The sequence below is a fragment of the Bidens hawaiensis genome, unplaced genomic scaffold, assembly GCF_021521415.1.
Source record: "Bidens hawaiensis isolate Kalapana, Puna unplaced genomic scaffold, B.hawaiensis_p1.1 tig00045809_1, whole genome shotgun sequence".
Taxonomy (NCBI): Eukaryota; Viridiplantae; Streptophyta; class Magnoliopsida; order Asterales; family Asteraceae; genus Bidens; species Bidens hawaiensis.
Window position 1 is genome coordinate 107 of NW_027505951.1, and position 18059 is coordinate 18165.

An 18059-nucleotide genomic window follows, 5' to 3' on the forward strand; every position below is an offset into this window, starting at 1 on the left:
TGAAAAGATGTTGGTTCAATTCGATCTTATTTAAAAAGGAGTTCGAACACAGATGTAGGCTAAGTAAATCAACGGGCAGTCTTGGTCCTATTGAAATTGAAAATGCCAGCGAAAGTCAAGATCCGAATATAAATGATACGGATAAAAACATTCAGAGTTGGAGTGGTCATGACAATTACAGTAATGTTGATCTTTCTTTTGGCGTCAAGGACATTCGGAATTTCATCTTAGATGATACTTTTTTAGTTAAAGAGAATAATGGGGACATTTATTCTTTATATTTTGATGTTGAAAATCAAATTTTTAAGATTGACAATGATCCTTCTTTTTGTAGTGAACTAGCAAGTTCTTTTTATCAGAATTCTAGTTATCTGAATAATGGATCTAAGAGTAAGAATACCGACAATGATCCTTCCATAAATGATCCTTCCTTGAATGATCCTTTCATAAATGATCCTTCCATGAATGATACTCAGTATACTTGAAATAATCACATGAATAGTTGCATTGACAACCTTAACCTACACAGTCATCAATCACCATACATTGAATATTAAATCATTCACATCTATTTTACAATAATGGAATAATACAACAACCTATATGTATACAACACATTATATTTACCTACACATTTACACACTATAATGTAGGGCGTTCTTTACGGTATAGGAAACTTCCATGGGAAACTAATATCATTGTGTAGGTAACTACACTTTCACAAAATTACCCCCTGCGCAACTAACAGCCTTTATCTACGCAATCATCACACCATACACTGAATATTATATCATTGACATCTATTTACAATAATGGAATAATACAACAGCCTGCGCGTATACAATGAATTATATTTACCGACAAAGGTTACATACTATAGTGTATGACGTTATTTTCAGTGTAAAAAACTTCCATGGGAAACTAATATCGTTGTGTATGTAACTACACTTTCACAACCCCCCCCCCCCCCCCTTACACAAATATGCATGCTTTTTTAATTTCACTGTGTAGGTAATATATGAACAAATCCAAAATATATAACATAATGCTGCAAATATTATGTGTTTTATTAACAAATACTAGTAACAAATAAACAGCTTACACAACCATGAATTCCAAAAAGTATCATAATTTTATTTACAAATTTGTAATGAAAAAGGTAAAATAGTATTAATCATATAATAAGCATTAATTAGCATGAAAAAATGAAACTGCTAAGTACATTAATATATGGTTTAATTAAGCCTACACTACAAAAGACATATCCACCCTTCAAATTAAAAACATGTCAAAAATATGTGTCTTTAATTACGAAGTTGTCATGTCTATTGTAGACCATTGATTAAACACAATCAATGATTCAGATTCATTTCTCACACTTCTCGCTACAATATCACTTCTCGCATGATCTTTCCCCTATATATATATATGGGAGGATAATTTGAAAACCGTATTGAGTTTTAAGATTTTTAAGAACCAATTGTGACCACTCATTTAATTAAATCTTGGGTTTTTTGTGGTTGTGATTAAATGACAATATAATATTTAGAGATGAAAGAGAAAATATAGTATTATGTATGAAAATGGTAAGATGGTAAAAATACATGTAAGAAAAGACAAAAAACCTTAACATTATACTATTTTTCATTCTTTTCATTATCCTATTTTTTATTTATAATTTGACCAAATTTTTAAATAATAAAAACAAGATATTTGTAAAAAAATAAAAAGAAAAAGAACATTCCGACATATATTTAAATCTTTTAAATACAAAAATACGTAAAAAAACTATTACAACAACAAAAAAAACTAAAAACATTTGTACAAACATTTTTTTTTCTTTTAACCAATCATTTCGAATAGCACATTGTTCATAAACCCCTCTTTTTTCTTTTTGAAATTGTTTTGCATGTTCTAAGTGATTCATTTTTTCCTCTTTGCTCGCTATACATGTAGGGAATTACATACATAAATTCGTAACTTATCCAAAATACACAAAGTACATAACTTACCTAAGCTACTCAAATTATACAATTTACCCAAGTTACACAAAATACAAAAATTATACAAATCACCCAAATTACATATACAATAATTACATAAATTATATAACTTGCCGAAACTGCACAATTTATACAATTTACTCAAGTTACACAAATTACAAAAACTACGCAAATTATCCAAAATAACATATACATCTACATCAATTACACAAATTACCCAGATCTAATTATTACCCTATCATGAAATACACAAATTATATATACTACACACGGTATATAAATTACGCTTACATAAATTACACAAAATACTCAAATTACTCAAATTACTAAAATTATACAAGTCACAAAATACTTAAATTACCATTTTGTTTTACTTTCATAAATTCCATAACATTCCTTTTTTCCTATAAAACATTAAAATAATATTTATGAAAGTATATGTAATTAACACAAGCTGGTTAGAAAGTTAAACATTTTTTACTTACAATTAAGTTAATTTATGAAATTAAAATGGGGTTGAATGTTTTGGTTTTTCGTGAAGAAATCAAAATTTGTATATACTAAAACCATATAAATTTTTTTTTCTTAAAATATGGATATTGATTGTCTTTAAATTATTCACGTTTCACGTTTTTATTTTCATTGATTCGTTTCTTTAAAAAAGTTGACAACATCAATATTCTTGTAATAATTAAATAAAATCGTACTATATAATTATATATATCCAATTCAAAATACAAAGAAATCTTTGTAAAAATCCTAACAAACAAATTTTATTTTATTTTTTCACATTTTACAATTTACATATCAACTACTTAGATTTAAAAAAAATCTATGGATGAAATATATAAAAAATTTATGAATGAAATAAAGTAATCATTTTATATTAGAGAGAGAAACATAGATTTGACAAAGTAATAATTATAGATTGGGGAATGTGATAAAATAGTTAATAGACCATAGTACTCTTTGGTTATTTTAATTTATAAATGGTATGGTTAAATATGGACCACATGCTCAGTTCTAAAGTTATTACAACTGGGATTGGTTCTTAAATGAAATAAGCTATATATATCTATACTAATTAATAAATAAAACTTTTATTTGACACGTGTCATCCCCTTCTCATTCTCAAAATCCCGCCTAAAGCCCCACTCCTTTCTCAATCAGCCGCTCTTACCCAAACCTAAATTCAGAAACCCCAAACAATTATCCTCTCTCTTAGTTTCCTTGTGTATCTATAATCGAACGATAGTGTGTAAACAAATCCGTATCATCACGTTCCCAATCATTGCTGTTCGATTGTTTAAGGTGTTTTACTAATTTTGTTTGCTGTTTTTTTACAATTTGCTGAGATTTCTATCACATCATAAACCCTAAATACCGCAAACGGAATCTTAGGTCGTTTTCTTTTTTAAATTGCAGTTAATTTCTGAATCATTTTCTGTTTGTAATTACTAATTGTAAACATAATTAGAAATCTGTCCATCGGGGTCTGAATTCGGATTTTGTTTGTGCTGCTATAAACACCTTTTCACTTAAACCAATATGCAGGTAGGTATGTAATATTCTTAATTTTAGATTAATTTTAACCTGGTCAAGCTTTCTAATGAAATATGAAAAGCAAGGTTTTATATGGGTTTATGATTTTTGAAGAATCTGCAAACCCCCTTTGAGAGTTCCTTTTTTTAAAATTAATGTTCTAATATTAGATGTTGAACTATGCATCAATATACAGCCATATAAATTTCACATCAGACTATAAGTTTTTTTTATCTAATTTCTATTTATGTGTTACAGTAAGATTTTATATCTAAAGTTGAGAGCTTGAACATGGTATAACACATGGTTCTATTATCTCAGGTACTCTTATACCTCCTTTATTAGGATGCGAATTTATTATATTTTTGAATTCGTTATCTGTCTGATTTGTTTAGTTTAATCTATTGTTTAACATCTTAATGTTTAGGTAACAACCATTATAATTTGATTAATTACCTGATGTATAATATGGGCATGCCTCTTTTATATTTATGTATTTTTATTTTCATAGGTTTAGCCAATTTTGATTGGTGCGATTAAACGAAAGCCAAATCGTTACTAATAGTTTGGTTCTGGTTTGATTTTATGGTTTAGGTTCAACGAACCGAATTTAAGAAAACTACAGCCTTAACTTTCAACATGCTGTAGATATAACTATACTGTCCCTCTAATTATCTAAAAAATATAGATGCTTTTGTATGTATATTATTCGAAGAATAATAAGTCTTTACCCTGAATAAACATCACTGTTGCATCACTTCAAAAAATAATTATAAACATATATAAGCATATGATTAGAACCCCATTTATTTATAATTTACTGTTAAGAATCGAAATTCAATTAAGATTAGTGTTTTAGAAATAAATGATGCAACCTTTGACTTAGTACTTGATTACATTAGAAGTGCTCACTTGAGATGAAAGATTAGGCGTTAACTAATTGAAATCAGGTCTAATTGACCCGATTACGATATTAACAAAAAAAAGTTACTTTGTGACTTAGTACCTGCGATTTAGTACCTGATTACTAATTGACCTTCCTTTCAAATTTTTGTTAATTTTCTCACCTCTATGTTCTTGATTACTATACTTTCGTTTTTTAAAGGTTATTATGGACAGTCAACTTGATAATGCAAAACAAGTGGTATCCTGAAACCGTTCAAGTAAATTATCGAATTCATTAGTTATTGCATTGTGCTTCAGCAAAACAATTTTCTATACGTCATTGTAGTAATATAATTTGAACTAATGTTTTATATATTTTAGTTTCTTGAGTTTAGTTGTGGGTGTTTAACTTGATGATGCAATTGGTAATCTAAACTGGTCTTGAAACCATTCAGGTAAATTGTTGAATTCATTACCTATCAAATTTATTATTAACATACATGCTTTATTGATTGTTGTTTCTACACATCATTATAGTCGCGTATTTTGAACTAACATTTTCATACATAATTGTTTAGCAAACATGAAATGCCCACACTGTAACTTTTATTTCAACTTTGACATTATTGGATGTGAACAAATGCTATGAGATGGAGCAGAAACCCAACGAGAGCCGTGCGCAAAGAAGCAATGAGAGCTCGCCTTTAATGTTCTCCAAGACACTATTAAATATATGATTTTTTTTTCATAAATATAGTTAAAACATTTATTGAATTCTTTTAGTATTACCAGCATTATGCACTTGATTAATTATGCTTTTATAACTTTTTATTTTTAAATGTAATGTATGTTTGTACTTTTTTTTAATTTAATAAGCAAATTTGTTTATCATGCCTTTTTGTTATCAAAATTTCAAACGTTTTTGACTCATAAAATTAGACCGGTTAAACCCGTGTTATATACGGGTACCTAACCTAGTATATATATATATTAGAAATGTTAATGGATATTATAGATATATTTTAAATGATAATTTTATTTTGAACGAGAATTAAAGTTATTTAGATATTATCTAATTACATTATTCTATTTGTTTACAAGGAAAATACTTTGTTTATTTTATACGGATGGACATTAAAGACAAGCTCATTTAGAATAGTTTTCCCTTCATAAATTAAGCTTATTATTTACTCAATGTAGTTTGCATATAAAGAAGTGAGCATGTAGTCTAATAAGAATAATGCATTATATTTGTTTTGTTATGTAAAATCTTTGCATATTGGTAATTTAGTAATTGCCATTTTTCTAATGATTTTTATACATTTTGGACTGGGTTTTCATCATCAACTATTTCAAATGGTTAGCATGCACATGAACTGAATATTTAGTGTACCGTTCGACGTGATTTATTTACATTCTTGATTTACAATAGGGATTTTTGTTTTCATTTATTTTTTATTTTCAAACAAATGTTTTAGATTACATCGAAACAAAAGGCAAGCAGGCAACAAGTTGCGCTGCTACCCCCTTTTGAATCGCAAAACCCAATCTTTTAAAAACTATATTTGCTGATCTTGGAGTCATAACATTACTATGCATGACCCGCTGAACACGGGTAAGTAGCTCCACAGCTTCAGGCGCGAGGAAACCAAAAATGTCAAAAGCAATAATGTACTTAATTATATATATTATTACTTTTTACTTTTTTTTTAGTTTTTGTATTACAATTGACCCGTGTTACACATGTTCTAACCTAGTTCTATCAATATATGGATGGAAAACTATTTTTCTATAATATAAGCAAGGGAATTTGATGGAAAACATTCCATTTTCAATTCCATCAATGGCCAACCAAGCGTGACCAGGGTCGTCTCATATATGTGTTAAAAAAAATTTTGGACCTTAAGTATAAGGGTTTTTTTTTAACATTTAAATTTTTAAATGAGCTTACTTTGTTATGATTTGGGTTGTGCGAAAAAGAATTTACGTCTCAAGTGACACTAAAACCCACAACATTTTGGCTGAGAGTGATACACATTTGCCATTACACCAAGTTAGTAGTTGTGTAATTGAGTTTAAACATTTAACTTACATATTTGTTTACATATATATATATATATATATATATATATATATATATATATATATATATATAAGGATGGGATTTAGAGGAACTTCTTTTAAATAGAGAACTAGAGAACTAATAAATAATTATTTTTAACTTTTTTTATAAAAATATTTTGTAACTTTTTTTTCTCTCCTCCTTCTAATAACATGATATTTTTAAAAAAAAAACTGTCGATGTAGTACATATGTGCACTAATGTGTATTGCATATACATAATAGTGTTTGATTGCATTTAATACAATACAATTGCATTATACACACTATTGAATATATATGCATATACAACACTAATAATTGTATGCAATATACACTATCGCATATACGCAATATAACACTAACGCACATATGCACTATATCAATTTTTTTTTATTTTTGTATATAATATTCAACATTATTGCACATATCAAAATACACACTATTGCATATATGCATTTAAAAAAGTTGTATTGCATATGTGCACTACAATGAGTTTTTTTTATTATTTATTATTTTTATATTTTTTATGGTGAAGAATAACAAAATATAAGAAGGATGAAAGAAAAAAAAATTAATATTTTTTTAATTTAGTTAAAGATATTTCTTTATTGGTTCTCTAGTTCTCCTTAAAAGAAAGAGTTCTCTCTTGATCATTTACATATATATAAATTTTTTAACAAATAAATTCGGGTCTAGGGGAGGTGGCGGGCCCGAGACAGTCGACCACCCTGCCCCCCAAGGTTTGGCCATGAACACGAGTTTTGATTTAAAGCATTTTGATTCTAATTTTGATGAATTATGTGAACCAAACAGGTCTTAATTTAGTACATAGTTATTCACAATTTGAAGTTATGCGGGTTTATGTGAATCGTAGTAAGTCTTTGTTTTTCTAAAGGTATGTGCCCTTTAGGGCATTCAGTTGTCACAATGTTACCACTTTTTGTTTGTAGCATTTAAGCAACTCAAAACCCGCAAATTTGATTTGCTTTTTGCCTTGTAATGTTGCAGCATTCCAAACTTAGGCATAATTTATAAAGCTACCTAGAGTTATAATTTATGGGGGTTGGTATTTAGTGGGTAAAGTTAAAATACAAAGGGAGATAAAAATGAGAATCGTAAGAAGGATTTGTGGTCACACAAATAATTCATTAAAAAATTCAAAAAAATAATTAAAAAAATCATAACTCAATATATAAATAAGAAACAAAAAAAATTAAAAAACCAAAATGTTTCGTCGTCATTCCCGTTCTAAAAAAACGGCGAAAAGACACAATATCGAGAAAAAAAACAATGCCTAAAATGAACAAGCACAATGATAAACAAAAAAAAGACACAATTGATCGTAAAGTGTAACACAACGCCAAACAAAATATAAACCAACCCAAGAACTTATTTGGATCTTTATTATTAATTATATTAAGTATTTAAAAGTATTTAAAGTTTAGTACTTTCATTTTATACCCTTTACCTTTTCTAAGTTGTTTAAGATTTGAAGTAACTTTAAAAATAATCAAGAAATAGCAATTTTTCATAGTTTAGGGACCATTATTGCCAAATACTAAAATCTCTCCTTCCTAACCCCGGAGCGCCGCGCGTTGGGACTTTCAATGGCGGCCGCACAGTGTGGGGAACCACCTGCACAGATCGTTTAACTTGATTTCGTTTCCTTAGTTCGTTTTGATATAAAATCGTTTAATTTAAGCATAATTGAGAGAATTAAGAAACAAGAAATCATTTGGTTTATTTCAGTGATTTGGTCAATAAAATTTGATTCGGTTTCCTAAACGAGTTGATATACTAAATATGGTTCGTTTTAGAGTTTTCTATATAAACAACCCTTATAATCTCTGCCACAAAACTTCCCTAAACCCTACTTTACCATTCCCAGCCGTCACCTCCTCTGACCATCATCATACTCTTCGGTTTTTGCATGTTCGTTGAAGATACAAAACTTGATCATTGACTTTGCTTGTTTTAGGACATTTGATTTCCGTTTCTCATCGATTTTTTCACTTTCCGGGTAAGTTGTAAACGTAGGAATCGTTCATACATATTCCCTAGTCAATAACCTTCAATAAATTTCGGTGGTTGAAGGGTGTTGACTGGTCAATTCGCTTAAAACCAGTTAAAGGGCAAAACAGTCAACAAGTTTGACTTTACGTTTTCTCATGCTTCTGGTCGGATTCAACGTTCGGATCCGGAAAACTTTTATTTTTGTAACGGAATTTTAAGACTACTGACCAAAACCCAACTTCCGAATCGCTGTTCGGATCCTGGTCAGTACCAGATCGCTTAGATCTTAAATTATAACTTGAATTCCAAACGTCCGTTTGGATTGATTCCAGCGGAAAAAAGTTTGTTTTTACTTATGTTATCATATCTCGAAGTTTCAGGTTATGATCATTAATCTCGTTCGACACGTAGTGGACAACTCGCTTAATTTTTAGTTCGTTTCTCTTAGTTATATTCACTTGCCTTTAATCTAAGCTGAGTTTAATCATTCCTCTATTTTACTCAGTTTTCTAAATCGTTTTGGGGACATATACGTATATCATACTATATATATATAGGATCAGGATCATGTTAGAACATTTTGGGAATTGAGAACTGTGAGAACCATTTTGGACCACAAAAAAACCCAAAAATAAAAAAATCATAAAACAAAAAAAACACAAAAATAAAAAAACTAAATAAACCAAAGTTCTTATTTATCATCCCGGTTTCTAAAAAAAAGTAAAAAAAAATCTCGGTTTAGCTAAATTATACGTATATGTATAATATGTACACACATGTTTTTTTCCTATACACATATGTATAATTTAAGGTAAATGATAATATACATATGTGTACATTACGTAACTAGAGATTAAATGAAAGTATACATATGTGTATAGGTATAATACGAATTAAAAATAAAAAAAATCATTTTTTTATTCTACATATATGTATAATATGTACGCACATGTTTTTCCTATACACATATGTATAATTTAAGGTAAATGATAATGTACATATGTGTACATTACGTAACTAAAAATTAAATGAAAGTATACATATGTGTATAGGTATAATACGAATTAAGAAGAAAAAAAAGATTTCGGTTTTTTTTAATGAAACTGGAATGAAATATAAGAATTTTGTTTTTTTAATTTTTTAAAATTTTCGTTTTTTTTATAATTATTTAAATATTTTTTAGAGGTTTTTTCAGTGGTCCAAAATGGTTCTCAAAGTTCTCAATTTGCCGATAGTTCTCTTAGAATCCTTACCCTATATATATATATATATATATATATATATATATATATATATATATATATATATATATATATCAAAAATAGCAAACGTGTAATTGTGTGTGATTAATCAAATATACTTGTTTATGTGCATTCGTTTGACATATCCCCTTGGAGAGGGTTCTCGTATTAGTGAATACCGTCCGATTCGCTTGGCAACAGTTAATGTCTTTTTAGTACCTGTGGTTTGTCCAATTACACAACTTTAGTATCATTTTTGAATTTAGTGCAATGACTACTTCACTTTTATAAAACTTTTTATTTTAGTACTTTTTTCTAACGCCGTTAATTTTGTCCGTTAAGTCAAAGGTAAATTGGTAATTTTTTTTATTTTTTTTATTCTCTCTTTTGAGCTAAGTGTCATTTCATACCCGTGGTTTGTTCAATTACACAACTTTAGTACCTTTTTTCTATGCAGTTAATGCGGTAAAAAATCGGTTAGCGGTCAAGGGCCGCTATTTGAGATATAGGTTATTGCAGTGGGATAGCGGTGAAAAAGCGGTAATTTTAATATCATGCATCATATATATATATATATATATATATATATATATAGGGGAAGGATATTTTGAGAACCATGTTGAGTTTTAAGAACTTAAGAACTCAATTCTTAGCCACACATTTTATTAAATGGATTGGATTGTGTGGTTAAGATTAAATCTGACTAAAACAACTATGAAATGTGTAACATAATTTGAAAAACAACTATGAAATGTGTAACATAATTTTTAGCATTTTGTTCTTGATTGTCAATTTTCTTTCAGTGGCTTCAATATTTGAGCTCATATTAGCCATTGTTCTTGCATTTTCTTCATGTGCGTTAATTTTGTTCAAAAGTCCGAGTTTGATAAAAGTAGCCTTCCACATTGAAGGATCAAGCCAAATGACAATCCCACAGCTTCGCACCTTTCAGTATAACATCAATTATGTCATAAATTGGTGAACCAACATCGAAAAATTAGGTTAGAAGTGAACAAAATTAGTATTTTAACATGCTTTTCTACCACGACAATAAAACATTGACCAGGGTTAAATGATGTCCAAGATGTTCGAACGATGGTTGACGAACACATAGGCAAAACACTATATCGTAATTCATTGAACTTGAAGACGAACAATTTTCTTTGTAATATACGATTAGAGATGACCTTTGTAATATGTAATGTCTTTTTTTGTTTGCTTCTGATCCAAAACTAATTCAATTATCTAGTTGCAATAAATTCAAAAAAAATATACTAAAGTTGCACTATTAAACAAAATTACCAATTTACTTATGATTTAATAGACAAAATAAATAGAACTAGAAAAATACTAAAATAACAAGTTTTAAAAAACTTAATTAACCATTTATAATAAATTCAAAAACGATTGGTATCCTTTTTTTTTTTTTTTTTTTTTTTTTTTGAACATTCAAGTTTTCCTCCTACTATTTACATTATACCGCCAATGCCAGGAATCGAACCCTGGACCTCTCACCCAAAGGCCAAAGCCTTTACCATCCCACCAAAGTGGTGATGGCAAAAAAACGATTGGTATCTAATTAGACAAAACAATTTTACTAAAAAATATATATATACTAAATTGGCCAACTCATTTATCAAACTCACTTTAAAACCTCAAACACAAGGAGTTGTCTTGTCGAACTCACCGTCCGGTGATTCAACAACCGCCTCCAATCAGTGTTTCACGTTCTCCGGCTCCGGTGGCTTTCAAGTTTTCCACGCTATCACTGCCCGTTGGCTTAATCAGGTATTAGTTACATTTATACACATACCCAACATACCCTAGGGTTTGTGAATATTATTCCGGCGACTTAATTTAACCGGAAAATTAACCAAACAAATTAAAACCCATATCAGTTTCGAACCCATGAGTCATTGCAAAAGCTGCAAATCCACAAACCTAATCCCCGATTCCGTCACCGGAAACCTAGAGTGCCAATCATGCGGCGTCGTTCAAGATTTCACCAATTTCGAACAACAAACGTTTAACGCCGATGGACCCACCGGCACGTACGTCCGATACGGCTCGTCCGGCGCCGGGTACGACTACTTGTGGTTATGTGGTTATGAGGCAGGCGAATAAGTTGTTGCCGTTAACAAGTGTGTGTGATAATGTGGGGTGTGATGTTTACGAGTTGGGTCGGATGGTGTCGCGGGTTGTGGAGCATCTTGAGTTGAAGTTGCCGGATTTTGATATTGTCGGGTTGTTTGATCGGTTGTTTAAGGAGTGGGTTACGAGTAAGGAGGGTGGTATTGGGAAAGAGCAAAGTCGGAGGATGGTGAAGCAAGGGTGTTTTTGTTGCAGTGTATGATTAAGTGGTATGTGACGACGGGGAGGCGGCCGGTGCCGGTAGTGGTGGCGGTGATGGTATTTGTTTGTGAGCTTAATGAGGTTGAGATTAGTATGGAGGATTTGGCCGGTCAGTTGAATGTGGCGGTTGCGACGTGTAAAGCGAGGCATAAAGAGGTTTTGAAAAGTTTGGTGGATGTTGCGAGGGCGAATTTGCCGTGGGGGGATGATGTTAATGTTAAGAATATTATGAAGAACGCGCCGATTGTTATTCAGTATATGGAGATGAAGTCGATGTGCGAGTCTAGAAAAGATTGTAAAACTTTAGAGAATAATGGTGATGATTTGGGTTGTTTGGTGGCAAATTGTTTAAACCGAGAAGATGAAAGTTTTTTAGTTCAAGTGGCCGATTGGGAAGTTGATGATTTGGAGAGGCTTATGGTTTCGCCCGAGTGCTTATCGACGATTTATTCAAAGTATTTGGAAGAATATTGTAACGTGAGGTCATCGATGAAACGGGTAGATGATGTTATGGTTGGAAGTGGTGAAAAGTACGATTTTTTGGTGGATACAACCGAATATTGGAGTGGAAACTCGGAATTAAGCAAGAAGCTTTTTCTTGATAAGATTTTGGAAAAAGATGCTGGATTGAATGCTATGCCTCCGTCTTTTCTTAAAGGGTGTGTGAAAACAAAGAAGAGAAAGGAAAAAGTTAAAGCTGCTAAAATAAGAATTGGGAAGATAAGGCGGCCATTAACAGCGCCATTAACGGCTGCTAATGAAGGTGACGACCGATTGTTGATAAAGAGTTCAAGAAAGAGAAAGAAAATTGATCTCGACTGGGAGGATTTTGTTATTGAAACTTTGTTACTTCATGATGTAAAAGAAGAGGAAATAGAGAAAGGGTACTACAATACATTGTTGGATCTTCATGTCTTCCAAGGTATTTGAGAACTTTTGGTTTAGTCGAATTGATTGCAGTGAAATTAAACCAGTTGCAATGAGTTCTACTAAAGAAGAGGCCCTGCTGATCTTGAAACTATGTCGTTTTGTTGCATTTGCGGTTGCACTGAACCAATTGGCAGCCGGGCACTGGAACTTAATGGGCAGCTTGTTAGTATTTGATTTTTGGACATTTACAGTAACTCACAATGACCAATACACCAATTGCAGGGCTGCAACATCAAGTCAAAATTTTCATGATATTGTTTTGTAAGGTTCAGTTAACCGAATGACATTCTTGTGCCTCATGTATGTATACACTATGATATGGTTATCTACTTATCTAAATAGAAATTTTCATGATATAAATTCTCCCCCTTCCCCTCCCCCCCCCCCCCCCCCCCCCCCTTTCTAAAAGCCTTTGGACCATTAACTTTCTAAATAACTAGCTCCAAGATACTCAAAACTCAAGTATATCAAATATCAATAATCTTGTCAAAGCAGTATGGTCCTTCTGAAGTTTCCAATCTCTTCAATGGAGATGGACCATTAGTGATCACCTGGTCTTTGACTCGGAAGGATCATTTGAGTCGGTTTGTGGATGAGCGACCTGTTAGAAAAACTAGTGAAAATGTGATTTTTCTCTAATTTTAGGCACAGTTATATTTATATCTGTGTTAGATAAATAATTGTTTTTTTAAGTATTCGTTGTACTTTATGAAATCTTGACAACAAACCAAACCATGTCCAAAATGAAGCTAAGATGGATAAGACACCGATGCTCAAAATTGCACGAAAAATTGGAAGGAAAACGAATTGAAAGAATGGATCGTCCCACATAGGAGGCGTGAGGAACTTGTATCAAGAACGAACTGATATGACTCACCAAAACGTAAATTATGAACTTGGATTGAACAACTCTCAATCTTATAACGAGAGAAACATAATTTTAAAATTGATTGTAAACTCATCTAATCATATTACAACTTTGATTAGTCATATAGACAATGGCCCGTTAGAGATGGATTCTAACTCCTAATTATTAGATAATAAATAAAACCTACATGTTTATCTACTATTCTAATTAGCTATCATAAATTGAATACAACTCATTTAATTTATTTCTAATTTATTTAATTAAGTGACCTTGTTTCCATAACTCAAAACTCACCCATTCGACCCAACCCGACACAATCATTTGTTGAAGTTGGAGTTGGAATTACATATAACATGGTGTGTAAGTGAAAAGAATTTATACACTTAAGACTTAAGAGGTTATTTTTATCAGTTCCCATTTTGACAGGTAAATAAAGACTTTGTCTTCTAGTGGTTACTACTCGATGAAGAGGATGCGGGAAAATAAAGATACAAGGCGCAGTTAAGAAAGTCATCCGATAGTTATGCAAGTCTATATTGTACTATAAGCTAAAGCTAAAGACACGAGCCAAATATCTTTAAAATCGCTTCAAATCCCAGAAAAGGCTATATAATTTTTAATAGTACTTTTATCTATGGTTTCGGAGCTGACAGTCTTTTTGAAAGCAACCTCTCTATTCTTTCGGATAAAAGTATAGTTTGCTTACATCCCACTCTTGTCAGACCTTGCTAATAGCTAGGGGTGCAAACGAGCCGAGCCGAGCCGAGCTAGAGCTCGGCTCGTTTAACTTGCACAGAGCTCAAGCTCAAGCTCGGCTCATTTCAAGCTCTATTTTCAAAATTCGAGCTTGGCTCGTGAATAGATTTTCAAGCTCGAGCTCGGCTCGGGCTCAGCTCGTTTACTATTTATCAAATTATTTTTATATATTTTTTTCTATTAAAACTTTATGTATAAAATAATATATATTATTTAGTTATTTTTATTTATTTTTTCATAACATTATATATATTAATTAATAATTATTAAATATATATTTTAAAAAATTATATAAATGACAAGTTTGTTTAGGCTCGCGAGCAGGCTCGAGCTCGATAAGTGAAACACAGGCTCGGGCTCGTTTATTAAACAAGCTTACTTTTAGACACGAGCTCGGGCTTGGGCTCTCGATTAAACTCGGCTCAATCAAGCTTTTTAACGAGCCGATCTCAAGTAGCTCGCGAGCATCTCAGCTCGTTTACACCCCTACCAATAGCCTGGCTATTAGCGGACTTTTTACTGGGTATGGTTATTTTTATCTTCTTTCGTTATGGTAATGCAACGTCAGAGGTCGAAACGAAGCTTTTTCTAGGGGGTGTAAATGTCATATTACAATATGAAAGTCTATTTTGATAGCAACCAAAAAAGGATAATATACAATCTTGTTCATTCCCTACTTGCTTCAACTATAATTCTCCAGGGTTGCTAAAAGCCAACCTCACCAAGCATTCAGCACAATCAAAATAAACCATAACTTATGCCTGCATTTCAAACACGTGTGAGCACCTGCACGTGTGTGTGTATACTTTACGCTCGTTAGCAAGTTTCAAACTTCAATAACCAAACATATGGTGACAATCAAGACAGCAAAATAGGCCCGTTCTCGGCAGCAGTCCTAGCATTCTCATGACCATTATTGTGCCTCGTTAATTGCACGTCACGAGAGTAATGAGTTCTTGCTTTTGCGTAAGGAGCACCTCTTGCTGTTTATCATATACAAAGGATACAGTCAATAAACTTAATATCAACAATCTTAATTATGCGTGTGGCCATGTGGGAAACAACATAATTTTTTTATTGTATTATTACAAAAATAAAACAAGAAATGTTGCAAATTTACCTGCAATTTGCTGAGTTCGGAGGATGTTTTGACGCCTTTTCCACCAACATGTTAAGCATGTGGCAATTAAAAGAAATCCTATGCATGCTCCTAAGGCAATTCCGATCTTTGCACGGCGGGAAAGGTGGGGCCCGCAGGTTGGTAGTCCATGTATATGATAAACAGCAAGAGGTGCTCCTTACGCAAAAGCAAGAACTCATTACTCTCGTGACGTGCAATTAACGAGGCACAATAATGGTCATGAGAATGCTAGGACTGCTGCCGAGAACGGGCCTATTTTGCTGTCTTGATTGTCACCATATGTTTGGTTATTGAAGTTTGAAACTTGCTAACGAGCGTAAAGTATACACACACACGTGCAGGTGCTCACACGTGTTTGAAATGCAGGCATAAGTTATGGTTTATTTTGATTGTGCTGAATGCTTGGTGAGGTTGGCTTTTAGCAACCCTGGAGAATTATAGTTGAAGCAAGTAGGGAATGAACAAGATTGTATATTATCCTTTTTTGGTTGCTATCAAAATAGACTTTCATATTGTAATATGACATTTACACCCCCTAGAAAAAGCTTCGTTTCGACCTCTGACGTTGCATTACCATAACGAAAGAAGATAAAAATAACCATACCCAGTAAAAAGTCCGCTAAGCAAGACCATCGTTATCTGTAAAACTGCAAATCCCCACTATTAACAGCTAAAACTTAAAAGAGAAACGCGTTTAAACGGTCAAATGGGTCAAAAACCTACTTGAAGCTTGCTCTGTGCAGGAGCCTTCCTCCTAATGCAGCTGGAACTCTTCCAGAAAGGGAGTTGCCATTAAGATTCCTGCAAATATTAAGTCATTGATAATATCATATTTCATGTAATTTATATTTTCGAGTTTTGCTTCTAAAAACAAAAGAAAAATACAAGAAACTTACAATATCCGGACCGATGTCAAACCTCCAAGGCTTTCAGGAATGGATCCATTAAAGAAGTTGTATGAAAGGTCTCTACAATGCAAGTTAAAACATTTGCAAATTTAGGTAAAAGCAAAATTGTATCCTATAAGTTTATAGTACTCACAGTACTTCTAGACCAGCAATTTTTCCAAGTGAAGAAGGTATATGCCCCTTGATGCTATTTTGACTCAGGTTCCTTCAAATGCACAAAACAACATTGTGTCTCATGAAACTATATAGATATTTTGTCACATTTGAAAAACAGATGGGACCCGCTTGAACTTACACATGTTGTAGATGACTCAGCTTTGATATGTCTTCCGGTAAGTATCCTCCTAAACCCTGGTTGTCAAGACCTCTGTATAGATATACAATAGTTAGCAAAACAAAACAAAACAAAACAACAGGATTTTGTATATCACATAAATTGATCATATTATTTGGTGCATTTTTATTAGCCTATGTCGGTTCTTTATCAAATTTATATATAAAACAACATTTATTATGCAATTATAAATTCAAATAATTAATATTATACTTATATTAAGCTCGCAAGCCTAATCAAGCTTGGAATCACGCCTTTTAAAACCAAGCTTGAGTCCTTGTGGAGACCCCAACCCTTGAAATCTAGGATCTATCTTAATGTTCTCTTTCAGTTTTCATGGTTATAAAAAAAAGTTCTTATCAGACAACAAGGGAGACTATATGCGTATAATGAATTAAAATACTCTAGCTGACTCGCATATTCATATTTTTTGTAAGTACAACAAAAACTAATGATTGCCAAATCCCACAACTGATGTTTCGGTGCTCCTAAATAAAGAACTGAAGTGCTACAAAGTGATCATATGCCCCCTTATGATGAAATAACTGAAGTGTTGAGGTCAAAAGAGCTGTTGAAGATCTGATAGAACAGCTTTTCTAGTAAACAACTGATCAGTAGTTTGCTTGTCAGTTGTTACTTATCACTTATCAGTTGTTTTCCTTTTTCAGTCATGTAACTTGTACATGAGTACATCAGTGGTTTAGTGTATATCTTCAGTTATTTCTCATTATCTTATACAACTGAAGATGTCACTATCACGACAGTTAAAATGTTATATATCACCATCATAGGGATGTCAGCTGATGCATTCTCTCTCACATAGTACTTAGTCACTTTTTGTTGTTATTATACTTCGCATCTGGTGCTGCAACTGTCCTTGTTCAACAGTGTGTGAAAGCAGAGAGTGCAGGAGTTAAAAGGTAGTCATTGCTTTGTATGAATTCAGTTTAATCTTAATGTTAATCTATGATGGCTGTTTTTCT

At 31.8% G+C, this 18059-nt stretch overlaps 1 protein-coding gene and 1 pseudogene across 1 annotated transcript; one reads left to right on the forward strand and one right to left on the reverse strand.

The window, feature by feature from the left end:
- Positions 1-11670: 11670 nt before the first annotated feature.
- Positions 11671-13201, forward strand: LOC143616114 (plant-specific TFIIB-related protein PTF2 pseudogene; annotated as a pseudogene).
- Positions 13202-16553: 3352 nt separating this feature from the next.
- Positions 16554-17186, reverse strand: LOC143616113 (uncharacterized). The gene is made up of 4 exons (XM_077089048.1): positions 17038-17186; positions 16876-16947; positions 16731-16802; positions 16554-16635 (listed from the first exon to the last, which is right to left on the reverse strand). Exons 1-4 carry the CDS (start codon positions 17184-17186, stop codon positions 16554-16556), a joined length of 375 nt encoding a protein of 124 aa, XP_076945163.1.
- Between the last annotated feature and the right edge of the window lie 873 nt (positions 17187-18059).

What these genes read in the sequence shown, in the direction of transcription:
- LOC143616113 (XM_077089048.1), bottom strand. Translation starts at nt 17,186, where the DNA reads ATGATCAATTTATGTGATATACAAAATCCTGTTGTTTTGTTTTGTTTT. An exon ending in CTGAGTCATCTACAACATGT is followed by an intron (nt 16,948 to 17,037) that starts GTAAGTTCAAGC and finishes GTGCATTTGAAG; the next exon opens with GAACCTGAGTCAAAATAGCA. An exon ending in TTGACATCGGTCCGGATATT is followed by an intron (nt 16,636 to 16,730) that starts GTAAGTTTCTTG and finishes TAATATTTGCAG; the next exon opens with GAATCTTAATGGCAACTCCC.